This window comes from Nelumbo nucifera, chromosome 5, assembly GCF_055504915.1.
Source record: "Nelumbo nucifera cultivar China Antique chromosome 5, China Antique-T2T, whole genome shotgun sequence".
In the NCBI taxonomy this organism is placed as follows: domain Eukaryota; kingdom Viridiplantae; phylum Streptophyta; class Magnoliopsida; order Proteales; family Nelumbonaceae; genus Nelumbo; species Nelumbo nucifera.
Genome location: NC_142653.1, coordinates 77,098,260 through 77,125,290, shown reverse-complemented (window position 1 = coordinate 77,125,290; position 27,031 = coordinate 77,098,260). Strand labels below are relative to the sequence as shown.

The 27,031-nt window shown below is 34.8% G+C and overlaps 1 protein-coding gene across 6 annotated transcripts; it reads left to right on the top strand.

Moving 5' to 3' along the window:
* Positions 1 to 4,396: 4,396 nt before the first annotated feature.
* LOC104593917 (pfkB-like carbohydrate kinase family protein) lies at positions 4,397 to 26,460 on the top strand. Of its 6 annotated transcripts, none has more exons than XM_088888624.1 (7): positions 4,397 to 4,564; positions 5,240 to 5,306; positions 5,590 to 5,733; positions 20,842 to 21,252; positions 23,263 to 23,397; positions 24,049 to 24,165; positions 24,319 to 26,460. In XM_088888624.1, exons 3-7 carry the CDS (start codon positions 5,695 to 5,697, stop codon positions 24,553 to 24,555), a joined length of 939 nt encoding a protein of 312 aa, XP_088744750.1. In that variant the 5' UTR covers positions 4,397 to 4,564; positions 5,240 to 5,306; positions 5,590 to 5,694; the 3' UTR covers positions 24,556 to 26,460. The 6 variants fall into 6 exon arrangements, with proteins under 6 accessions (XP_088744750.1, XP_010252313.1, XP_010252314.1 ...); XM_088888623.1 differs by lacking the exons at positions 4,397 to 4,564; positions 5,240 to 5,306 and adding exons at positions 15,020 to 15,161; positions 19,667 to 19,785; XM_010254011.3 differs by lacking the exon at positions 5,240 to 5,306.
* The last annotated feature ends 571 nt before the right edge of the window (positions 26,461 to 27,031 follow it).

The following is a 27,031-nucleotide window of genomic DNA, read 5'->3' as shown; positions in this document are numbered from 1 at the left end:
ACCATGAACCCGAAGGTCTATGAAGCTTTGGACCTAGGGACCTCGAACCCTTGAAGGCCTATGAGGGCCTATTATTGTTGAATCCATACAAGTATGCCAAGTGGTGAAGCTCTAATTCAATATGTTTTGTAGAAGTGAATAGAACTCATGATACCTTGACAACGGATGATGTCATGAACAAGTGTACACAGTATTCCAACTATGAGATTTCATCTTACTAATAAGAGAAACAACTATAGAGGTATTGAATGGAGATAATGTGGACAACAATCATATTGCCAACAAAACATGGAAAAGCCTTGTTCAAAGAGAAATAGGTACCTGGTTTCTACGACAAACAAGCATTTATCTATACTAGGGGTGCTCACAGTTCGATTAATCGAACCATGGGCCTATTTTTGAAATCGAATCAGGATTACAGGTTTTTAGAAAACTGGTAATTGAAATCGAATCGAAACCAATCGATTAACCAGTTGACCAGTTTAGTTAATCATCAAATTTTTTGGTTTTTTTATATTTATAATATATATTATAAAAATATATAAACATATAAAAAAATAAAAATATATAATATTATATTTTAAATAATAAATAGTATATTATATATTATAAATATATATCTTTATATATAATGCATATTTATTAATTTATAATATATAGAAAATATAAAAAATATGTAATATATATAAATATACATAAAATATATATATATACCGGTTGGTTCGGTTAACCACCGGGTTTCTGTATTGATTAATCAAAAACATCAAACTGAAACCAAATAGATCAATTCGATTGACCAAATTTTCGATTCTATTATTTTCAATTTGATTCGGTATTTTGGTTTTGCTTACTCATCCTTATTCGATACCAATGATGGCAGCCTACAATCCACACAACAGGGACGATTTTCAATGAAAATTCATTAGCCAAGTGGAAGGAAAAACAGCCATGCGAATTAATGGGGTTACAGGAAGAGGTTGCAAATATCAATGGTGTTATACAAAATTTATCTCAACCTTTTATTTTTATTTTTTTTTAATTTCTCTTGATTCGATGGTAGAGATTTACTAACAAGAAATCCAAGAGACGAGAATACATATCTTGGTTGAGGCAGCAATATGAATCATCTTATATTGTTTTTTATTTTTAAAATCAACTTCTAAACATTAAAATAATTGTGGTATAGGATGGTATCGGTAAAGACAATGCAAAATCACACATTGGCCAATAGCGGCTAAAATAATTAATTAAGAGTGGTCCTTAAATTACTATACACATTGACCAAGTAGTGTTGTAGTCTGGTCAAATTTGAACCCGAATCTATTTGTTCTAAAATCTCAATAGAATTAGGCCCCGTTTGGTTCATGGGAATAGGGGTCTGGAATCGAAATCAGAATGGATATTTTGATTCCAACTGTTGGTTGGATGGAATCGGAATCCTATTCTCATTCTTGTTGGAATGACATTCCCCCATTTGAGGGTATGGCCATTTCCTGTCCTTCCTTTGGTAATAAAATTCCATTCCTGCAGATTTCAATTCTCATTCCCATTCCCATTCTTGTCTGAACCAAACAGATTATGGGAATGAATCATTCCGGTTCCGATGGATTTCGATTCCAATTCCAATTCCGACTATGAATCAAATGGACCCTAATAACGTTTGAAAATTCCTATGTTTTTGTTTTCACTTGTTTTCAAAATTGCCATGTCAAAAAAAAAAAAAAAAACTTTGTTAAGTTTTTTGTTTTGAAAGTGAAGAGCAAGATGGTTTTTTACCAAAAACAAATTATGTTTTTAAATCCATCAAAATAAAATTATGTTTATCTAAAACTAAACATGAGATCTTTTGTGCATCTCTTTCTGACCAAATATGAGAAATGTTGAGGTCATTAGCCATATGAAGAGCAGCTCTAGAAGCTCTTGCTTCATAGAGTTTGGGGTCCGAGAGTTCTGTTTGAATAGCTCTTCCAAAAATGAATTTACCAAGGCTAGAGTGTGAATTACCTTTAGCCCCATCAAGGTTTGCCTTCACCATTTTAGAGGGAGGAGGATCAAAGATGGAGAGCTTAGGTTGTGTTTGGTTTGAAGGAAAAAGTAGAGAAAGGAAGGAAAAGGTAGGAAAACCTATAGGGAAAGGTAGGAAAACCTATACTTCCTTTCCCTACCTTTTCCTTCAAACCAAACATAGCCTTAGTGATTCAGAGAGTTGTGGCTGGACCAGTTCTATGACTAAGGAAGGATTAATATCTTTATTTTCCATTACTTTCTTGCATTGGGCCTTCCAACAGGTCCATAGGATGATATGGAACACTTAGGCTATGTTTGATTTGAAGGAAAATGTAGGCCAAGGAAGGGAAAGGTAGGAAAACCTCTACAAACCATGTATTGGTTTTCCTGTCTTTCCCTTCCTTTCCCTACCTTTTGCTTCAAACCAAACATAGCCTAAGTGAAGAGACTTAGGTCACTCTTGGGACTTTTCTTTGGCTCTTTCCACCAATAGGCAATCCACATGTCTAAGGCTCCAATCCGTATGGATTTTGCTTCTAAAGGCAATGCACAAACCAAACCAAATAGAATGAATAGTTGAGCAATGCAAAAAAGAGATGATCCTGTTGGTTCTCTTCTTCCATATTACACAAGCTACAAATGCTCTCTATCTTATTTGACCGACAATCTAGGTTGGATTTAATAGGGAGTATGTGTGTCATACTTCTCCACATGAAGGATGAAGCATTGTATAAAGGAATTGGGGTCTACTCCTCATTGAGTATGCCTCACATCGACCTCAAAGCCGCATCCCACCTTGTATTGGGAATATCTCCCCATGAATAATAAATATAAGTACATGAGATGTTTCTAATGTGTGGCCAGGACATGTTGTGAGATCAATGTGAGGCACATTTTGTAAGGAGAAGATCCGGGTTGTATAAAGTGGGTTGTGCCAGTATGGCTCGTCGTGATTTTGTGGGCTGCCCGTGACTTAGTGGGTTGGGTCGTGTCGACATGTGGGCCTAAGTGGGTTAGTCAGGCTCGACATGGAATGTGACACGAGCCCAAGTGAGCCCATGCCGAGCTGGGTTGGGCTAGGCTATGAGTCAAGCCGTGGGCCAGGGCCAAGTCTTTCTTTTTGTTTTGTTTTTTCATTTATTGCTAAGTAAAGTCTAAAGATGATACAAACTTTGGAAAAAATAAAAATGAACAAAAAATACTTAACAAAATACAAAATATACAAACTTTATAAATTTTATGTCATTTAAATTTAATGGATACAAAGTAAAAAAAAAATAAATTGAAAAATACAATGGAATAAAATATAAAAATAATATAATAAAATTGAAAATAAAAATTTATAATGGTATTGTAAAAATAACGATAATAGAAAATTTTAAATAAAATTGAAAAACACAATTTACAATAATTTTAAAAATGCTATACAATTATTGAGTATACAAAAAAAAATATTGACTTCATTATTTTCTTCAAGTTCCACCTCCATCTCCTTGACCTTGATCTATATCATCTGCTTTTGGTGAAACATTAGGTGAAATTTCATGTCCCCCTCAATCTTGTGGTCTATCCTCAATATTCAACCAATCATTCAAGCATATACACATCTCTAGGCTTTTATTGTTCATGCAGCTTCTCTTGTCATCTAATACCTTAGTACCTTCACTAAAACAAGACTTCGGTGGAATTATAGACACTAGAGGGGTTAGTAAAATTAGCTTGTAAATAAAAATTAAGTTCGGCGAATGAACTTGGTGATGAAGTGGCAGTTAGTTTTTGTCTTTTTTTATTATAAACTAAAATTTTTCTCCTCCACTACTAGAACTAAATGTTTCAACAGTGGAGGCTATATTTGTACAAGTTCTCCTATGTCATAATAATTGATATTAATATAAATTATACACTTCAAATAATAAATTATTAATTTCATCTTTTTTGTTCCAATTCAGTTATCATATTTTCACAATAAGATTCAACCAAAACATCTAAACAATTAATCTTTGTTAATCCTAGGATCTAATATTATAACTTAACAATAGAGAAGAGAAACATTTCCTAATATTTTTTGGGTAAATTTCTTGAACTACCTTTATGGTTTAGTTAATTGACTAAGTGTACCCTTACTGTTTGAAAATTGACTAACACTACTCATATTGTTTCTGACAATTGATTAATACTTCTCTTAGTGATAGCATCCATTAACAAAAGATAAAAAGACTATTTTACCCTTTATTCTTTTTCAAAATTTCAAAGTAAAACAAAGAAAAGGGACATCAAAACCCTAAATTTAATTTGGGGTAAAACTTTGCACTAAAATATGTTTAGATTCCAATTTGACGCGAGAGAGAATTCCCTCTCCGCGTTTCAATCAATGTTAAGAAAGAAAAATAAAAATAAATTACGGACCCAAATTAGTAGTGCCAATAGAATGCGCAACTGCGATGTACAGCAAGCAGCGAACGTGGGACACACGTTGCCAGTGAAGGTGCAGGCCGATGTTGAGCTTCAGCCTTCAGCCCCAGTACTTCTACTGTGTCCTCAGCACAACTAACCTAAGGTGATTGTTTAAAATCTTTTTTCTGGATGCCTTTCCTTTCTTGGTCGAAAGTCGCCCCAAAGCAGTTCTCTTGCGATTGTTTCTGACGATTTGGTCGCTTAATTACTGGAACTGTTTGCTGGGTCGCGAGTAATTTTGCTTTTTTGGTTCGTATTTCCTTACTTTATGCGAATCGTTCAATTCTTTTTTTTTTCTTTCTTTTTGGGTTTTTTCCTTTCATTAATGTTTGTCCGTTTCTTATTTTTTGTTTTATTGATATTTTTCTGGTTTCTTCATTGCTCGTGCTTCGAATTGGATACTGGGATTGTCTTTTATCTGCTGAAACCAGCTCTTTTCTTTCCATCTCTGTGCTTTCGAGTTTTTAGGAATTGCAAATTAGTAATTTGTATGTAATTGTTAAGTCCTTAAATTGATGAATGCAAAGTATCTTGTCGCCTTTAAATTGAAGAATGGCTGAAGAATGAAATTCCATTGCTTCATTTTCTCCAATCTTTTCTTTCATGTACTTCTTGATGTTACTGTAGAATTTTACAACTAGGGCCTTACAGTTTTCAGTAAATTTATGATGGAATAATAAAAATTAGTTGTTAAGTTTTCTGTTTCGTGGTCCTTCATTGATGAGTTTCTACCAGGCAAGCTCCTATTTTTTACGTTGGTTTCTGCTTATGTACAAAGGTTTTGGTTACATGTGGAGCTTCTGCGACAAATCTGGATTACAGTTTGAAAACCTGCCATTTAAATGGTTTGTTTACAAAAAATCTTTACTTGTTATTAATGTTGAAATTGGATTTCCTTGTTTCCGACGGTTTGATCGCATGATAGTTGGAACTGTTTGCTGGGTCGTAGGTAATTTTGCTTTTTTGGTTCGTATTTCTGTACTTTACGCGTATCGTCCAATTCTTTTTCTCTTTCTTTTTGGGTTTTTCCTTTCGTTAATATTTACCTGTTTCTTATTTTTTCTTTTGTTGATCTTTTTCTGGTTTCTTCATTGCTCGTGCTTCATTATAATTTTTAATAATTCAAAGAGGAGGCAAAAGTACAGTGCCGGTGCCGGTGCCGGTGCCGGAGATGCCAGTGCCGGTGTGTCAGAGTCGGTGTGAGAGGGGACAAGGAGATATTTCGTCGGAGCCATGCCGATGCTGGTGCCGGTGTTGGAAGTTATAATAAGGGTAAGTTGGATAGTAAGGGTAGTTTAAGAAATTTATCCATATTTTTTAAATTTAATTTTTATTATTTCAATAATGTTTTGAAAATTTAAATTACTTTTATATTTTGAAAAGTATTCACTAATCATAAATCAATGATTAACTAAAATACAAGAAGTTAAGTAACAACCACCTGAAAATTCATTACTTGTATCATAAAAAGTTTGTAAAAAATGTTTTATACAAATTGTAATTTCCCAATTATCATTAATTAATTATAAAATCAAGGGGCATTTTCTCATTATAAAAATTAGTAAGAATATCTTTGTATGAAATACAACTCTAATGTAGAATATGTGGAATTCCACTTATGTTGAACATTTAATACAAAATTTCCATATTTTAAACCATATTTTTGACATAGATATTTAAATTCTTGTTTTATTGTACCATAACTTCTACATAATACAATTTTTAATTTTCTAAATATGGTGAGAAATAATATTTAAAGCATATTGAACACATAAATTTAAGATGTGACATGCACATCTAATATGAAATAATTTACCATTTAAACATGATTTTAATTGAGATTTTACAATATTTATTACTGAATCATTATTATTAGCATTATCAAAAGTAATGAAAAAAAACTTTATTTTCAATTCCATAAGTATGTAAAGTATTTAATATACTTGTAGCAATTATTGGGCTAGTATGTGGCCATTCAAGTCTCATAAAACTTAAAATTATTTTTTGTAGAATACAATGTTCATCAATAAAATGTCTTGTAACACAAATATAACTTATATTTTATTTGAAAGTCCAAATATCGAATGTAAGTGCCATTTTAGAATTAAGAGTTGACACAGTAGAAATTAAATTTTGGTTATAGGAATAAAAAATTTTAAAACATTTGCTCTAATTGTATTTCTAGAAACTTTTTTTTTTTTTAAATTAGGGATTTACTAATTGTTGTAAAAATTTTTCTAGCCTAGGGTCTTTAGCTAATAAAAACAGTTGTTCAACATGTACAATATATTTAGCTTTTCTTGTCTCATTTTTTCTTAGTAATATTGAAAATTACAAAAAAAGTACACCTAATTTGTGATTAATTTATTGTAGAGAACTCTTTTTCCCTTCTCGTCAACATTTTCTATAGTAAATATTTCCTAGACCCAACTAGGCAACTTCGACTTTTCATTCCCCTAGTAGCAATACTGGGGGTGGCTCTTATAACATCAAGTATAGAACGACTAGCAACGATATCGGTATTGTTGTACTGTGACTATACATCCTCACTGCTAAACATGTTAGGGAATTGATTTTGATAGGAATCGACCATTTTTAAAAACTTAAAGTATTAAAATCCTAAAAATGAAAATTAATTACAAAATTGTAACTTACTCATTCCACCTATCTGGAATCCCAACCTGATTTCAATTGATGAAGCTTTTAAGCCTCCTAAATTGCTAACTTGAGATACTTGAGCAAGCCTTCCTTTTGTTGAATCTTGAATAAAGTTGAGAATCAGGGACTAGGGAGCAAGAGATTAAGAGAGTATATGAGAGTTTGAGAGTTGGTGTGATGAGAATGATGGAGGGTAAGGATATTTGTAGGAGTTGAAATTAATTTAATTAATTAAAATACCCTTAAAAACTAGCGATTTTATAGTTGTTAGGAGGGACATTTTGGTCTTTCTAAAAGTTAACTATCACTTTACTAAAATGCCCCCAAAACTAGTTGTTATATAACTATTGGGGACATTATTGTCATTTTTCCTCCCCCAAATCCAAAATACATAAATACCCCCTAACTAGATGTTTATAGTTGTTGGGGGATATTTATGTAAAAAAACCCTCCCAAAAGCAAAAAAAAAAAAGCCATTGGGGACCCCCCAATGACTATATTCTAGTAGGTGGGCCATGCCATGCCGAGCCACGGGCCCATGCTAACACAACCCACTTGTTTGGTGCCGTACCATGCTGTCCCACAAGCCTCCAAATCCAAGCCTGGCATGGTCCGGTTGCTACAGTGACGGATTGGGCCTAGAACGACCCATATCATGTCAAGCTATGCCATCCCTCAAGCAACATGATCCACTTTACAACTCTAAGTGAATCTTTGGGGTGAGCTCTAGATTTCCAAAATTTCTTCCATGGGATTCGTTACAAGTTGATTGTTAGATGAAGCCACCTTCTCTTTGATCTTGAGATTCATAGGGGAAGGATAGAAGGTTGACTTTCAAAATTTGATTAGCTATCAAAAGTTCAATAAGATTTGATGAGATCTTGAGTCCAACTTCCATGTTCAAATTCAATGAGACTCTTCACTTTTTGATTGCAATGATTTAAGCTTGTTTTAGGTAGAATTTGAAATAATTAAGGTTCACCATAAATATTGGTTAACAAGCCTTTTGAGATAAGCACTTAGACTCCCTTCAAAAGGTCTAAGTTGGTGAATTTGAGTTCTTTTTGATGTTCTAAAAGGAGGAGCCATGACTTATATATTTCAGTGTCAAGAGCCTTGTCCAAAGATTGTCATGTTGGTTTAGAAATCACCAATATAGCTTCATTAGAAGGACTATATTTTGAATGGCAATTTCATGAATGCCCTAAATCCCCAAAATCTTTATTGTCCATGAACATTGACCATCCCTAGTCCCTAAAAATAAATATGTTATTTTCCTAAAGAGAATCTATTGTCCCTATTTGTTTTGGTGATAACAAACTAATTGAGAATATTAATGATTTGAAAAGCATGAAAAAGTTAAAAGAAGTATTTATTGATATGAGACAAGAAGAGAAGCTAATTCAAATGATGAATTGGAGACTCTCTAAAAATAAAGAATGCTACCAAGGAGAGAAAGAAAGAAAGGACATCAAACTCCAAGGTTTTTAAATTGTTTCTTATCTTTCTAGGACTTGATGTAACCAATTGCAAGTTACACTATATGGGTTTAAATGAGACCAAACTAGGTTAACCAAAACTTAGAGACCAACATTTAATATTAGGTCTAGATCTTAGGTGTTCCTGAACTTAAAAAGTAATTTATCTAAGTTTGGAAGCTTAAAGAAATAGTTTTTGGATCATTGGAAAAGAAATATATAAGTTTCTAAGGTTTTGAACAATGAGTAGCTGACCACATCAAATGATGAATCGACTAACCATGACAACTGAGGCCCATATTTATGAAGTTATTGTTTAATAGTTGACTACAACAAATGGTGAATAGACTAACTATGGTGACAATTATTGAGTAAGCTAAGTAATTGACTACCAAAAAATAGCAATCAACTAATATACGAAGAAAATTTTCTCACATGATTTCTATTTGACCATTTGAGTTTTAACGATTCTTTTCTCTTTGGTAAGTGTTTCAAGCATGTTAGAAATCATCTCTAAAGTGTTCCAATAGAAGATTGATTAGCCTTCAATGTTCAAATAATGGTTAAATAATGGCTATATTGTTTTGTCTATAAAAGTTTGTGAGAAGAAGAAAGAATGTGAATGCAACCATGCGAGATTCAAAGGGTTTATTAAGAATTAAAACAAGAGGGATTCGCGAGTCTTCGAAAGAGTAGAATTATTGAGTCACTTTTGAGCTAAGTGAGTGAAAACCCTTGTTCTTAAAGGATGAGGAAAACCCCATTTGATCTTAGAGTGTTTATTGTGTTATCTTCTATGTTGGGTAGTTTTGCTTGTAATTGTTCTATTAGCCTATCGAGAGGCACTTCATTGTGTTGATATTTCAATGTAATATCTTGAAGATGTAAAAGATTTGGATTGGACCTATAAGACTATTCATTGGGATTGAGTCTTTAAGGAGTGGGTAGAGGTGCAATGTATGGTTTGGTTGGCACCTAAAAACTCAGTCTATTTTAGTGGAAAGGATTAGGTAGGGTACTTGGGGAGAGGACGTAGGATGGGTTTGGTCAAACCTTTATATGAACCTTGTGTGTACTATATATTTCCTTGTTCTCTATTTTTGTTTCACACACTTTCACTTCAATCAATTAGTTCTCTTCATTAATGTTTCTCCATAAGAATAAGGTTCAAAAAGGAGATCAGTTTTCTTAGAAAAATGAGAGAACCCAATTCACCCCCTTTTAGGTTATATGCTAACTAGGCAACAAAAGCCCTACTAGAAATCTTGAGAAATAGGGTTAAGCTTCATAGAAGTAGATTGGTGAAATGACTAAGTTGCCATACAATAGGAGGGAAGAGAAGAGATGGTGATTTTATTAGCACTTCTCTCCTTACGTGTGAGAGGCAATTGAATTTTCAGATCCTAAGCTTGTTTTGGTATTTACCTATAACAAATTTCCATGTTTCACTGTTCTTATAGTTAAGAAGTAATAGTATACCAAGATACTTCTTATCGTTCATGATGCTCGCTCCCATTACCTCTGCTAATTCAGCCATTCTTTAATGATGGGCATTGCCATTGAAGTAGATGGAGGATTTTGAGAGATTTATTTGTTGCCCCAAGAATCTTTTAAACTTGCTAAGAATATTTTTCACCTGGCAAATGTTTTACTCTGAGAACCATCCAAATATACGATGTCATCAACGAAGAACAAGTGGTTTAATTTTAGGCAAATTCTTGCAAGCTTAAAGCCATAAAGAGAGCCATTTTTCAGATTGTGCATGAAAAGGCATGAAATCATGTCCATATATGGGATAAAGAGATATGGAGAGAGGGGATAACCTTTTCCCATAGTTCCATTAAGATGAATATAATAAGTAGTAATTGTGATGCATTCTTAAATGATAGAGAAAACTTGCGAAAGGTTCTAAATTAAGCAAGAATTCTCACTCACCTTTATCATAAGCTTTTGAAAGATCTATGTTCAACAAAAAATTGTCATACCTCCCTTTCATCTTTTCATTAGTGATAGAAGTAGGAATGATAGAATCATCAAAATTATCAAAAGTAGGCTGTGATGAAGTAAAGAGTCTTATAAAAAACTTATGGACCATGGATATAATGTAGTGCACATTAATTCAAAGTCCAATTGGGTTCTTTATTTCCAAAAAATCTCTTACACTTCAATTAGATGGTTTAACTCACTTTTGAGAGTTGTTTCTTGTACAACATTTAGTTGGGAGTTATTAAGCTTCTCTTCAATCTCCTTGATTTGTTTACTAAAATTATGCGTCTAAGTTGTTTTGATCCCCAAGATGACAATTTCTACATACAAATTGGTCTATTTCTCTCTAAAAGTTCAATTGATTTCCCTCCAAATCTGGCCCACAACATTCTTATAATTATTTAGCTTAGTCCATATAGACTCAAATAGGATATACTTACGATGATAGCATCTTTTAAGATGAGTGTATAAAATAATTGGTCTATGACTTCTCCTTCCTGCCACTAGATGCTTAACATGTGACTGTAGGAACTTCTATAGCCATGAGGCTAAACCTAGAGCTCCGTCAAGGCATTCTAATACTAGCCCATCTTATCGCCGATTGGACCATGTGAAGGGTGGGCCCTATAAAACCCAAATCAATTAGTCTGCATTCATTGGTCATATTATTAGACAAATGAATCTATTTTTTATCCCCTTTCCTTCCTATTTTTCATTGTTACTTATAAAGTTTAAGTAGCCCATGTTGGATTTTAATTTCATTATAGATTAAATCCAATGGGTGTTTGATTGATTAACACTATACATGCTCTTTGAAAAATGGCCTTAAAGTTTCCACCAAAATTCTTTGTTTTGACTTATTTTCTCTTATTTTAAGACTTATCCAACACTGGAAAATTATTGAACTTGACTTGAGCTTTTAAGTAGGAGTTTGTTTAATTACACTCCTTAGAAGTATAGAGGAAAGAGTGCAAAGACTTGATACTGTGTGACGCATGCGCATGCGTGTGTGTAACATAATGAGGTGCACTTTGCGCATACCTGTGTGGTTCCACACAAGGGGATTATATATATTTTATAACACAGAATTCATGTAGATGTACGATGACACAAGATGTGATGAAATGCGTAGAAATCACGATTTGCGAGGACACATTATGCAAATCATGCAAAAATCACTACAAATCACAAATCACATGAAAATCAATACGTCCTGAAATTGTAGACCACAATTTGCCAATTTGTAAATAGTGACTCGAAAAATTGCATTTGATCTAAACCGCACATAAGGGCATGCTCGAGCTTTCAAGAGGCCAACCCATAACCTTTGACGTTTTAAGTTAATCCAATGATCACAACTTGATTGGGTGTGATCAAGAGACACTATTTAAACATTAATAATCATTAACTATTAACTAATAATGAATAGTCAAAAAGTTTGAAATCATGCTTGTATAAAGAGTTTCTTCAAACAAACACACTCCTTAAGGTGACTCTATAATCTCTAAAAGGATGCAAACTAAGTCGGATTTCATACATAAGTTTTTCTCATTTCTCACTACACAAGCACTCTTGTTTCTCTCAGTCTAATTTGCTACTATCTCACATAAGGTTTCTTTAGAGGTTCTTCCACTTTGATGGTTATAGTTTCTTACCCTAGGTTCTATTTATATCTTCGGAACGAATTTGAAAGTAATGCTCAGTCTGGAATGAGTACAAATACAAATATGTACAGTGCAAATACATACAAAATGCAAGGTTTTGTACTCTACAAATTTGTATTTGTACTCCTTCCAAATTAAGCCTAACCTAATAGCAAATGTAGTAAATCTGAGTGGGAAAAAATATAACGTTCTAAAAACAGTTTATTTAGAAATACACCTTAGATCTTCTCCAACTTTTAGTAATTATTTTCCCAACAACCCATTGAGAACTATAGGTTAAAAATGAGAGAGCTTACCCATCGAATCTCCTCCCAATCTTTCAAACGATGCTTTTGTGAGGATGGCTTTTAACTCAAACAAAATCACATCTAAAATGCAGGGCATATTAGAAACAATGGCGTCAATAACATTTGTTGAATTGTTCAAAATATTCAAATTGACATTCTTAAGCCAAGCAAACCATAAGCCACTAGATTGTTCCATGGCTTCTACAACAAAGAAATAATAGTATGAGAATCTTTGTATGATCTTCTCTGATATTTGCTTCACACAACGAGTTTCAATAATAAGAAACATGCAGATGGTTTTGAAGAGATGAGTTAGGTGTTGAACCACCGAGTTACTCCCCACTTGATGTTCCATGAGAAAAGGATCATGCTTGCTTTGGTGGCATATTTGGGCTTGCCACCATAGCCCCTTTAGCGTTCATTAGATCATTAGTTTTCATGGCATCTTCTATAAGCAACCCCATCTCTTCAGTTTGATATGAATGGTAAAGTGACCTTCAGCTTTCCCATTAGTTTCCATTGGTAAACTGCCATTCCCGACATGATCATTTTGAGCTTTCCTTTTTCCATGTTTGGAGGTTTCATGAAGATTTAAAGTTTGCTGGTTTGCCATTGGTTTCATGATTCAAATCCAGTGCATATTAGATAAACTTAACTCATATGACAAGCATACTATCGAGAGATTTTGGTGGTAGGCCAACCACCCAACAATTGTTGTGAATGAGTATCAATCTGATTCACTAGGTCAAAATGTGAGGGATTATCAACCATGGGAGGGTCGATTTTAGTGAAGTCATTGGAAGTGATCAGGTTCATGCCATTGTAATCTTGATCAAGCATCATGCATGGAGACCCAGAAGCTAGTGTTGAGTAGTTAGGATTGGCCTTAGTTTCCATAATCCAAATGTTATCCAAATGAGGGCACTACAAAAATATTGGGCTATAGTGGTGGATTTCACAGTGGCGTAAATATTACTGCCACTGTAGATCTCATCTTTTGCGGCAACCACAAAAAGGTGTTGCGGCTATAGCTATAATATAGTGGCATATGATATAGCCAGGAAAGAGTACTCTTAACTTGATAATTGTTCTGTCCACAAAGCAAAAAAGGGGGCATCACCCAATGTGGATCCTTGGTATCTTGGTCTTGTGAGGGGTGAATTGGATTTATAGATCCAACCATTGACATTTTTAACATGAACTAGCAGCCCTCAACTCATACTCACATTCTCATGCTTGTCTGCCCTAGGCTTTTCTCATCAACTCATACTCACAAGTCAATTGGGAAGGCCAAAAGTATCTCTTAGTATTAAGATTAAATATGGAATGGATTTATTCTTCATCCCAAAGTATTATTGCAGCCTTTCAGGTGAGGATAAAGAATTGAAGTTGGAGAGGCAAGCAATCTCTTTAGATTGTAAAAGGGAAAAATGTAAAAAAAACAAAGAAAACATGTGGTAGGTAGTAGGGACTGCATGATGATATACAAATGAACACCATGAAAATAGTCTCAGTGGGGCTTCTGAATGCCTTTCTTGAGAAGGGAAACAATGTGGAAGATAGAAAAAAGGCCATGCAACTAGGTGGGATTGTTTTGACTTTCATGTGATTGCCTACATTCATATGATGTGTGGTTTTGATCAAAGGGTGCTTTCTTTTCTAATCTCTAGTTTTAGGAAATTGACAATAGATGTTCACAATATAGAAATTTGATAGTGTGCTATATTCTTTGGTATATATGTATGCCTTAGAGATACCTCAAATCCAAGTTGCATAGTCATAGACTTCATATTTGGAGATTTCTAAATCAAAAACTTCTCTTCACCTAGTTCAAAAATTTTTCCTTTCATCTGGTCATTTTGTTTATTTTTCAATGGTTGTGTGCAATTCATGCTTGGTCCAACACCTGAACAACCATAGATCTCATGCCCAGCCCGAGTGCAAAAGGAAATAGTATGGGATTTCTTGTGGAAAGGAAATAGTATGGGATGCCCAGCCCTATTGGACTTTAATTGTTTCTTTGTTAATAAGTAACATATGGGATTTCTTGTGGAAAGGAAATAGTATCCAAAAGTCAAGAAACTTGACCCCATTTTGATACTTCACTTGGACAAGCTCGTATGGTTTCTCGATCTTTAACACACTTTGCATGCTCTATTTACATTGAGACAGGCTAGAAGTAAGTGGAGGAGGTCAGTTCTGCCTTCTTAATAATGGTCAAATCATCTTTGAATAACTTGGGTCCACATTTGTATATTTGATCACAATTGAATATGCTTTCAAACTTTACCAGGAAAGAGTCTTTGGCAAAATCAAAGAAGTTAAGCTATTGTAGGGACATTCTACAGCTTAGTCACCATTCCTTTCAGTTCAACCACTTTCATTGGTTCATGTTTGAGGATTCTTCAAAACATATTTCATTGCCACGAGTCCATGGGTAGGGCATATTTAGATGTGACTTCTATTGTATTTGTTGTATTCTTAGGTAGCTTGATCTTTGATAGATCACAAAGAATCTCCTTGTCCTCCATCAAGACATTGTGGGGAGATGAGACTGGGAGAGAGAGGAGTCATAACAAGAAGCAAGAAGAGGAAGGTGGAGAAGTGGGAGGGAGTTCTTTCAAAAGGTATGAGAGACCTGCTGTACGACAAGAGGGAAAAGCTTTCTCTATGAATGAAGGGATAGATCAAATATGGAAATAACATCAAAATATCTGTATCACCATATTTGGTATAAAGAATAAACAACAAATACCCACACAATTACCATTGAAGCTAGTTTCTACAGAAAAAACAATACTAATTGTATAAACAACAAAAGAATAGAGAAAATTTGGAAGCTTTGGGCTAGTGGTTCATATGAAGAGAAAGTTTGGAAAATAAACATTTTGGTTAAAAGTAAGGGATTTTTGCAAGAGAATTAAAAAAAAAGCCAAATTAACAAAATCAGTTACGTTTTCAAAATTATTACAAAAATAGTGAGCGAGAGAGTTTTTTTTTTTTTTTTTTTTTTTTTTTTTTTTTTTTTTTATTCTGACCAAAATGATCTTAACTAAAAAGAGTGGTCTAATGAAACCCAATTTTCTTTTTCTTTTTTCAATATTATTCCCCCCTCTTCCTTTTCTCATTGTCTTCATCGTTTGAGAGTCACAATCTTCTCTTATTTTTGTACATGTAATCATCTCTCTCTCTCTCTCTCTTACAAAAGCTGAGCTATTGTTCAAGTGCTTTTTTTTTCATTCTTTTTTATGCGTTGACTTCTAAGGCCAAGTTCAGATTAAGATTGAGAACTAGGTTTATGAAAAACTAACGAGATTGAGATATCATGATTCGAACTTTATATTAACAAAAGGCTCGTGATTGAGATGTCATAATTCAGACTAAGAACCAACTTGCTTTATATATGTTAAATATCAATAGGGCTTTATTTAACATTTGGTTGTATGTGCAATATAAACAAGATATCTTAACCACTATAGTTGGTAATGTGCAAGGAACCATCCGGTCTATATAATGCCAAATAGTTGATGGTTGCAACTTAGAAATCATTTGGTGCGCGTGCACATGCGTGCGTGTGTGTGTGTGTGTGTGTGTGTGTGTGTGACATTTTGAAAATTATTACAAAAATAGTGAGCAAGAGTTTTTTTTTGACCAAAATGATCTTAACTAAAAAGAGTGGCCCAATGAAACCCAATTTTCTTTTTCTTTTTTCAATATTATTCCCCCCTCTGCCTTTTCTCATTGTCTTCACCGTTTGAGAGTCACCATCTTCTCTTATTTTTGTACATGTAATCATCTCTCTCTCTCTCTCTTACAAAAGCTGAGCTATTGTTCAAGTGTTTTTTTTCTTTCTTTTTTATGCATTGACTTCTAAGGCCAAGTTCAGATTAAGATTGAGAACTAGGTTTATGAAAAACTAACGAGATTGAGATATCATGATTCGAACTTTATATTAACAAAAGGCTCGTGATTGAGATGTCATAATTCAGATTAAGAACCAACTTGCTTTATATATGTTAAATATCAATAGGGATTTATTTAATATTTGGTTGTATGTGCAATATAAACAAGATATCTTAACCACTATAGTTGGTAATGTGCAAGGAACCATCCAGTCTATATAATGCCAAATAGTTGATGGTTGCAACTTAGAAATCATTTGGTGCGCGCGCGCGTGTGTGTGTGTGTGTGTGTGTGTGTGGATCATTTGATATTGGGCAGACTAGATGATTTTTTATAGACTTAGAAACCATTCGACATTACCTAGGCCGAATGATTGAATACAATTTTGATTCATCAATTACCCAGGTGATAAAATAATATATACACCCTTAAATTCATCTAAAACCCAATAGGCCACAATGTTGTATATGATTCTCACAAGTGTACACCCATCCAATATAGTGGAGACCACATGTTGTTTTATAGACTTAGAAACCATCCGACATTAAACAGACCGGATGGTTTCTTGTAATTTTAAATTATCAATTATTGTTGCAACATCTATCATCCATGTGATCTAGTAGTATTTGTACCATCAAATGCATCTAGAACCCAATAGTTCTATTTCTTTCCCACAATAAAGAGATGGGCACAAATTATGCCTATGGTGACACCTAGTTTAAGGTCCGCAAAAAAAAAAAAAAAAAGAAACATTAAGAAATAGGTCGTCTTCTCCAATTATGGTGCCAAATTCAATAAAATCAAACTCATCCCTTGGTGGAACTTTGAAACAATTAACCCTATTAATAACCAGTCCACTATCATTGCCATATAATCTTCCAACTATACCAAAACAGTTGCACAACATATCCCTCATTAGGCTTAAAGAGAAAAGAAGGCATTGGAAATCATCATGGGTAGAGTGGTTTGTTTTTTCATAAATTTTCATGTTTTTGTCATTCTTAATTTTTATTATTTAATCATGACATCAAGGGTTAACACATTTGGTTCAAAAGGTTGAATTATTGATTCACTACAAAATAGGAAAATAATTCAATTTTTTATTTCAGTTTTAAATAGTGTATTTTATTTCCATCATCAATAAAGATAATTTCTCTTTGTCATACTTATTTTTCTTTTAATACGATTAATATAAAATATCAAAGATGCACCCAAATGTCTTCTATGAAATGTATGCTTTTTTGAATTTTTTGTGTTTTACCTTTTTAATTATTATTATTTAATTATGACATTAAGGTTGACATGTTTAACATGAAAGTTTGAATTGCTCACCTACCACCAAATAGGAAAATAATTTAGCTTTTGAATAGGTTTTAGATTTTTTAATTTATTTCCATCGTTAATAAAAATGATCTTTATCACACTCATTTTTCTTTAGAGATTCACCTTAATGTTTTCTACAATATTTTTACATATTTCATAATTTTGTTCTATTTTTTATCTTTTACTAATTTTTATTATTCAATTATGATATCAAGGGTTGACACATTTAACCTAAAAGGTTGAACTATTGATCCCTCACCAAATAGGAAAACAATTTCATTTTTTGGGTTAGTTTCAAAATTTGTATTTCAGTTTCAACGTCAATAGAAAACAATTATTATTTATTATACTTATTTTCTTATATATAAGTCTTGAGAAGGAATTGAATGAGATGAAAAGTAATGCTTAAATTACATTTTAAAATAAATTGTAGAAAATTTTGGACACTATTATTTATATCATCATTATCATCTAAAATTGTCACGTGCAAAGTACATACATATTTGCTAGTGAAGAATAAAAACTAAAAAACTAGATCAAATGAGGTAAGATATGCATATGCACATGCATTCACATCCCATCTAGTTATTAAATGAATACAACTTCTAAAATTGTTTGAAAACTATTCCGTTCATATAATCGGATTGGGTCTTGAACTTTGGGACTCCATTGACAGCCCTATTACGATGAGACCTGCTTACACCCTTATATGGGGTGCTTGTGTTTCTATACAACACAGCAATTGGGGTGTTTTGGTAGATGGTAGATGAGGAATCCTTCAAATGAATATAGCATTTGGTTCCAGTTCAATTTTATCTGCACTAGTAAAAATGCATGGGAGTGCTAATGAAAATAATGCAAATTTTGATTTAATTTTGTTTTGATTTTTACTTTATTCTGTTTCAGAGGTCTTATTTTAATCAAACAAAATGAGGTAAAATTGAAACAAAAATAAATCAAAATTTGCACTACTATAATATTGCATTTATTTGCATTGCAACCAATTCGCCCAATGACACAAAAAAGGATGAAAATGATGCATGCATGCATGTCAATTTAGGGGTGTCAATTGGACTGGATTTGGTCCAATCCGATCCAGTCCAATGTGGGTCCATTATAAATAGACCAGGTCCAATCTAATCTAGTGAATGTTTTTGACCAGTTTGGACCAGTCCAATTCAATGTCTATACCGTCCAATTTGTTCAAATTCATTTTGATTTAGATTGGTTTCAATCCAAACCCATGCATTGACACATATATTTTCATCTTATATAAATGGACAAGATATTTGCTTAATTCAACCCAATCTAATATAAATTTGTTACGAATGGAACAGGTCCATTCTAATCTAATAAATATTTTGGATCAGATTGGTCCAATCCAATATGTCTTGATGGTCCGTCCAATCCATCCAAATTGATTTTGGACTGGACGGGACGGGACTGGATCCAATCCAAAACCGGTCCATTGACACCCTTACATGTCAGTGTGATAGTAGCAATATAACATGTCAGTGTGATAGTAGCAATATAACATCCATCTATCCCTACACCTACACAATTTTCTTTTCTTTTATTTCTAGCTTTAACGTACACTATATTCTATTCTTTACCTTAGTCTTACTTTTGCATCAGCAAGTTCTTGATTTTTTTGTACTGTTCATTCCTTTAGCTGTGCATGGATGCTCCTAGCTTTATAATTTACTAAATAATCTTCGCTTTATTTAGAACACTATGGTCGTTTCTTTTTCTCGGGCTTCTCTCTTTCTCTTTGGGTCTCTCCCCTTGTTTGTTTTGTAAAATCAAGATAGAAGCATGCAGAAGAGAGAGATGTCTATCTCAGCTAATAATAAGAAAAACCCATTGATAGTTTCGTTTGGAGAGATGCTGATCGATTTTGTTCCAGACACCGCCGGAGTTTCTCTGGCTGAATCGTCTGGCTTCCTCAAAGCTCCTGGTGGAGCTCCTGCTAACGTGGCCTGTGCCATTGCCAAGCTTGGTGGTAATTCAGCTTTCATTGGGAAGGTAGATCTTTTCCTCTAATTCTCCTCCTCTGGACTATATTCTTCATTATCATCAAGATGAAAACTGGAAGACATCAAAATGGTAGCTTCTGAAGTTCTGATGACTGTGTGCTAGCTCTAGCTCCTCTTAAAAACGGGAAACCTAATTAAAACATAAATTAAGAGCAGAGCTGTGTCAATCGGTCGTGTCTACTTGATAGAACCGGTTCTTTTTGTTCCAAACTGATTATATACTTTTTCCTTTTTGATAAGTGAACTGATCATTACATACTTAATAATATATAAAGCTCTCTTGGTTTCTTGTAATTTTTGTTATGTGTTATAGCTAAAAGGGTAAATTTTATAGATGGTATATAAGGAAGGGAAAGGTAAGAAAACCTATCTATATGGGTAATTTTGGTTAGAAATACAGCCAAAGATGATTTTGGTTAAAACTAATTGGGTCAGACCATATTATCCCGATTAATAATCGATTCGGTTCTGGGTCTATGTATTCTGTAGAACCAAACCAATTAATAATCAATTGGGACTGGCTGGTCCACCCTGTTATGAATTAGACCCGATTCATTGACAGTTCTAAGGCTGTGTTTGGAAATGATGCAAATAAGTGTGATTGTAAATATATAGTGTAAAACAGTTCATATAAATTATAAAATCGGGTTAGTTTTGCACTGACAAATTTATCTTCTTACTAACAGACTTTTAGCTGTAATGAATGCAAATATGAATTTCAATAAAGCATATGCTTTTTTTTTTTTATTAAGAGCCCACTTGAATGTAAATTTACTTCTTTTTTAATGATGTACTTTTACATCTTGTATCAATGTAAATATGCATTGATCTATCATTTGTCAATGCATAAATGTAACGTTGCCTAATACAGGCAAAAGTGAACCAAAATGCAAATTTACCCTGAACTGGGATTTACACTCCATTTGCATCGTTTCCAAACACAGCCTAATTAATTAAGGGTGGGATCCGGATTAATGCTTAAAACATGAATCTTAAAGGATGGATGCTAACTTATTATATATATGATTAATGTATGGTTTTATAGTTTGGAGACGATGAATTTGGGCATATGCTGGTTGATATGTTGAAGAAGAATGGAGTGAACGCAGAGGGGGTGTGCTTGGATGCCGATGCAAGGACAGCGCTTGCATTTGTGACGTTGAAGAAGAATGGAGAGAGGGAATTCATGTTCTATAGGAACCCAAGTGCTGATATGCTGCTGAAGGTATCAGAGCTTAATTTGGGTCTCATCAAGCAGGCCAAGATATTTCACTATGGCTCTATAAGCTTGATCTCAGAGCCATGCCGCTCTGCTCACTTTGCGGCCACGGACGCCGCTAAAAGGGCTGGCGCTTTGCTTTCCTACGACCCCAATTTGCGGTTGCCGCTCTGGCCTTCAGCTGAGGCTGCTAGACAAGGGATTATGAGCATTTGGAATGAAGCTGATTTTATCAAGGTTACTACTTACTACTGCTCTTTTCTTCTTAATTAACCTTAACCTAGTTGTTGTTGTTGTATGGGATAAAATCATGAATAGTACTCCGAATGGGTTTGAGACAAAATCATGTATAGTGGGCTGCAAAACCTATTATAAGTGAACATGTCCGTTTAAGCTGTCTTCACTATAGTGGATCGAGCTGGGTTAGAATGCAAGCCATGGGCTGTAGTGGCATGGCCCAAATATTTTGTGTCGTGCCGTACCAGTCCATGGGTCGGGCCGGTTAGAATGCATGGCTCAGGGATTCGAGCTGGGCTTGGCATGGCTCGCTTGCTATAGTACACCATGCCAGTCCGCGAGCAGCCCATCCCACTTTACAACTACAGAGCACTAGAATGTTCACTAGTGATAGGTTGGCTAGCTCGTTATGCATGATTTTTCCTCCAGCCCATCTAATCCCATCTATTATTAATTTGTTAGGGGTTGATTGGTTAACGAATTTTGTGTACCAGGTTGGCTATGGTAACTTTAACTTTAGTGGCTAGGCCTGGCCTCAATGCCTCATGGCGAGTCCGGATTTGCTCCACACAAAGTGCCTCTCACAGCGTGTCCTGGTTGGAAACATTTCCGGTACTTGTATTTATTATTCATGGGAAGATGTTCTCAATACAGGATGAGATGTAGCTATAAAGTTGATGTGAGGCACACTCTGTGACCTGATAAAAAAGTTGGCCAAATTTGTCCAAGTGTTTTAAAATTCAATCTGGAGCTTGAACAATTTACCACTCTGGGTTCATGATTCAAACTAGTCAATAGTTATGATCAATAGATCAACCTTTTATATCATCAATATAAAAATATTAAAACAAAGGGGTAAAAGAATTAAGCCTCTTTTAACATTTCACATAAATACTGAAATGTCCCCTCGTTTTCTCACATTGAAATATGACCTCCTCCTGTTGGGTCAGCTGAATGGGTCAGATAGTCAACATTTAAATCACCTAAGTTGATGGGTCATTCATTCACTTGAGTCAACTGGTTTTATAACATAACGGATTGGAAGTCGAACTAAACTGGAATTATGCTAGCCACTGGTCCAACCGTCCAGGTCAATGATTTAGTTGAAAACACTGAATATGTCCCGAAAGATCTAGAGAATCGTTTCTAAGGCTGTGTTTGGATATAGTGCAAATTTATTTACATTAATATAAATGTATAGAAGTGTAAATGTAAAAAATGCAAATTATTGTTTAATTTTGTTTTGGATTTTACTTTATTCTGCTTTATGTCTTATTTTACTTTATTTGTACTGCAATCAAACAAAATAAGCTAAAATTTAAAACAAAAATAAGTCAGAATTTACACTCAAATCATTTGCACTGCCATGGTTTTGCATCAATGCAAATTTATTTGCATTACAACCAAACACAGCCTAACACTTTGATTGTTTGCAGTGCAAATTTGAACCACACCCGGTCCCGTTTTGCATATCTGCTTGTTTGTAACTATGACTTGTGCTCCTACCTTACAAAATCAATACCTTTTGTCTCATTTGTATTTATTGGAAGTGCAAATTTTGCATCCAAAAGACTGATGCAAAATTTGCACCACCTATCTTGCACCTCACTTCTTTGTCATATAAAGTGGGGACCACATCTCTTGCTTCCTATGCCACTCTCAAATAAATGATTCTCCTTTTACCTCCACTGATTCTTTCATATAATTAGAGATCATTTTATTTCTTGTTTTACTTCTACAAACAACTAAGACAGTCAAATCTAAAGCAAAAAAACAAACCAAATTATGCATTCAACATATTAATTTGTACTCATGCATTTACACTGGTGCCAATGAAACACTGCAAACAAACCTAACTAGCCTTATCTGTCTATTTGGCTCTTATAGTCTCAATTTAAGACTTCTGCATAGAGAATTGGTAACTCCAATGCTAGCTTCAACCGGGAAAAGCTTCCAGTTTTACATCAGAACTACTAAGGTTTTAATTCATTTTTTGGGTTAAATTTGCAGGTTAGCGATGATGAGGTGGCATTCTTAACTCAGGGAGATCCCATGGATGAAGATGTTGTTTTGTCACTTTGGTATGAAAGACTCAAGTTACTTGTTGTGACAGATGGAGAAAAGGGTTGTAGATACTTCACCAAGGTTTTTATTTTTAATTTTTTTCCCTTATGCTGTGCTTTTTTGCTTGTAAACTGGAGATATAAACATGGTTTTCAAAACCGGATCGGAAAAACCGGGAATCGGTCAGGTGATTGATTCCATTTTATCCCAGAACCGTTATTTCCCCCCAAAACTGTTGATTTAGTCAATAAACCACTGATTTGGGCGGTCGAACCGTTCGAACCATCCAACGGTTTGGCCATTTTTTTATTATTTTTATTTTTTGTCAGAACGGACCATCCATTCGATCCAAATGATCAGACCATTCAACCCGGGAACTGGACCCCTAACCGGTTCATTGTCCAGTTCAGCTTTAAAAAACCTTGATATAAAGCCTTTTGGCTGAAACATTTTTTATTATTTTCTGCCCCTTTTACGGACAGAAAATAATTTTCCTTGATATAATTGGTAGATTAACACAGTTTTTACCACAAACTGAACTTTAATAAATTGGTAAGGTTAACAAATGTTTCATCCTGAAAATTTGTTGTGCCCATTATATATTATTACAAACTAAGCTTTAATAAATTATATAAACCTGTTTGGTTGGTAATTGGGCAGATGCTTTTGATAACTTACAAACTCTTAAATTTGTTTATGCATTTCTAATTAGTCTCACTATAAAATGTACAGAATTTCAAAGGACAAATTAATGGGTTCTCAGTTAACACAATTGATACAACTGGAGCTGGTGATGCTTTTGTGGGTGCATTTCTCTTCTTAGTTGCCAGAGACACTGCAATATTTGAGGTTTCTATGGATCTTCATTAATTTTTCTTGTTTTCATCTTTATTACATGATCATTTTCTACTACTAATAATAATAATCTTTCTTATATTACTTATTACATGTTGTTTATCTACTAATTCAGTAATTCTCATCATGTAAAAACTTAAAAAATAGGATGAAGAGAAGTTGAAGGAAGCTCTTCTTTTTGCAAATGCCCGTGGTGCGATTAGTACAACCCGGAAAGGAGCAATTCCAGCTCTTCCAAACACATCTGCTGCCCTCAAACTCATTGCGAGATCCAAGGCAAAAACCAAAGGAAATTTTACAGCGTTTATGGCATTTGCATGGTCCGTTGCTTTATTGGGAATCTTGTTAATGTTAATACAAAGGAAGAAAGTATTTATGACTTGATACTTATTATGTCATGGATTATTGTAATAAGGTGTGTGGGATTTTACAAAAGTGGTTGGATGTATGTGTCAAGGATTATTGTAATAAGGTTATGTGTGAGTTTTTTTACAAAAGTGGTTGGATGTGTCAAGGATTATTGTAATAAGTTGTGTGAGATTTTATCTCCATTTAAATTAGTTTTTATATACCCTGCTTAGAATAATGAAATGCAATTTCTCATTTTTCTCTTTCTCTAATTTGGTATCAAATAAGCAGGTTGATCAGACCTCACTAATCTCCTCCTCTAGTGATCCAGCTTCTTACGTGGATGGAAGGCATCTTGCCATTCATGAGTCTAGTTCTCTTTTATTTTATGATTTTAACATCATAGTTTTCAAAACCGGACCGGACGGTCGGACCAAAAAACCGGTAACCGTTCAGCCCTCCGGGTCCGATTATACTGTAAACCGCTAAATCTTAAAAAACCGTTGAAAATGTCAGAAAACCGCTGACCCGGGCGGTCAAACCGCTAAACCTTTCGACCCGGGAAGCGGTTCGTGGGTTACGAATCTCATTTTCACTGATTTAAAAAAATAATAAAACAGAAAAAGAAAAAAAAACACTCTTACAAATTAGGCCTTTAGGGTTAGAACGAAAGTTTCGTTCATTTTCGTTCTCACCCTTCCCTCCTCTTAGTCCTCATGCCCCGACTCACGACTTGCGACAGCCACGACTGACGGCGATTCACAGCGACCGGCGACGGCGGTGAATTTCACCTACGGCGGTTTGCATTTTGTAACCAGCAACAACCTCTATTTACCAAGGACTTGCAGCGGCGGCCGGCGATTTTACAGCGGCCAACCGCTGGCGGCTACGGTGGAGTCACTGGTTCTGGGTAAAAATCCACATGATTTGGCATAGCAACCGCCGGCAACTAACATTTGGCATAACATCTCCTTTGACCAAAGAAGAGAACAACGAAACCTACGTTTTCAACCGAAGATTTGTAGCGGTTGAAGGCAACAACCAAGATTTGCAGCGGCCAACTTCTGGTAAAAAGTAGCACACTTGCGTTTCCGAACAATCAACCGCCGGCGACCAAGATTTACAGCGGCAACCGGCGAACATAGTGGAAGGATTGCATCGGCCAGCTTGTATTGAAGCTTTCTTGCACTGACAACCACCTCTTGCTCCCAAATCTCTGCGCATTAGTCATTTCCCTTCCCCCCCTTTTTTTTTAATATTGGGGCTTTCTTGCACCGACAACCATCTCTTGCTCTGGCTAGCATGTATTGAGCGTCGGACACCTCTACAACAGCCATTAAAGCCAAGCTGCCTGCTGGACCTCCGCCGATAATGGATACTCTGAGGTTGCGACCGGAGTGTTTGGGGCTGGATTTGCTAGCTAAGATATGGAATCTGCGGGGATTTGGTTTGGATGAGAGATTTTGTTAGGGAGAGGGAATGGTGATTCTCGTGGTTTTCCGGAGGCCAACGAAGCTATTAACGGTAGCGCGTTGGAAATGGGTGATTTTTCGAACACAATTGGCGGTGTTGGTGGAAAATGGGGAGTTGATGGCAGTAGTGGACGCCATCCTTGCTGGCCTCTGGTGTGGTATCTGAAGTCTGAACAGAGTAAGTTCAGACTTATTTTTTAGATTTTTAATTTTTCTGTCAGAACGGGCCGACCGTTCAGTTCGAACGATTGGACCGTTCGACTCGATAACCGGACCCATGACCGGTTCGATCTCCGGTTCGATTGTCTTACTGTCGGTCGAAAGGAGGACGGTGCATCAAGTTGCTAGTTGTAACCAAGGTTCTAAATATTGATATACTCGATACGTCGAGTATTGGTCTTTATTTTACTATTTACCCTATTTATTTTTGTTCAATATGATAAGTATATAATATTAGAGACGTGACCAATTTTATTCTACAACTTTTTCTTTGCATTCTATCTATTTTTTATATCTTTATTATTTCATTATGGTATTCTAGGTTGAGGAGAAGTCCTCTTGGAGACGTTACAAGGGCCAGATATTGGCTTAATAAATATTTTGGACCGGATTGGTCCAATCTAATATGTCTTGTTGGTCCATCCAAATTGATTTTGGACTGTTCGGGATCCAATCCAAAACCGTTCCATTGACACCCTTACCTAGGACCACATCCTCTGCCCTCTAATGTCTTTTTGTACTTGCAGGTGGGACCCTCAGCCAATTCACCTTGAAATTTTCCAAATTACCCTTGAATCCATCCTTGGTAACACCAATTGGAACCATCTATGGAAATAAAAAACAACCAAGGGTAACAACTCAATGATGTATTGGGTCTTCTAGACTATGCCTTCAACTCAATGATGGTTCTCTAGCGCTCCCTAGGTCCATTCATTCTTGGGATCAATTTGTCGACCTCTTCCTTTCACATTGTTAGCAACATGCATTATTAGGAGACCTTAACAACCTTAGCTGCAATCTGGTAAAATCCAAATGAACCA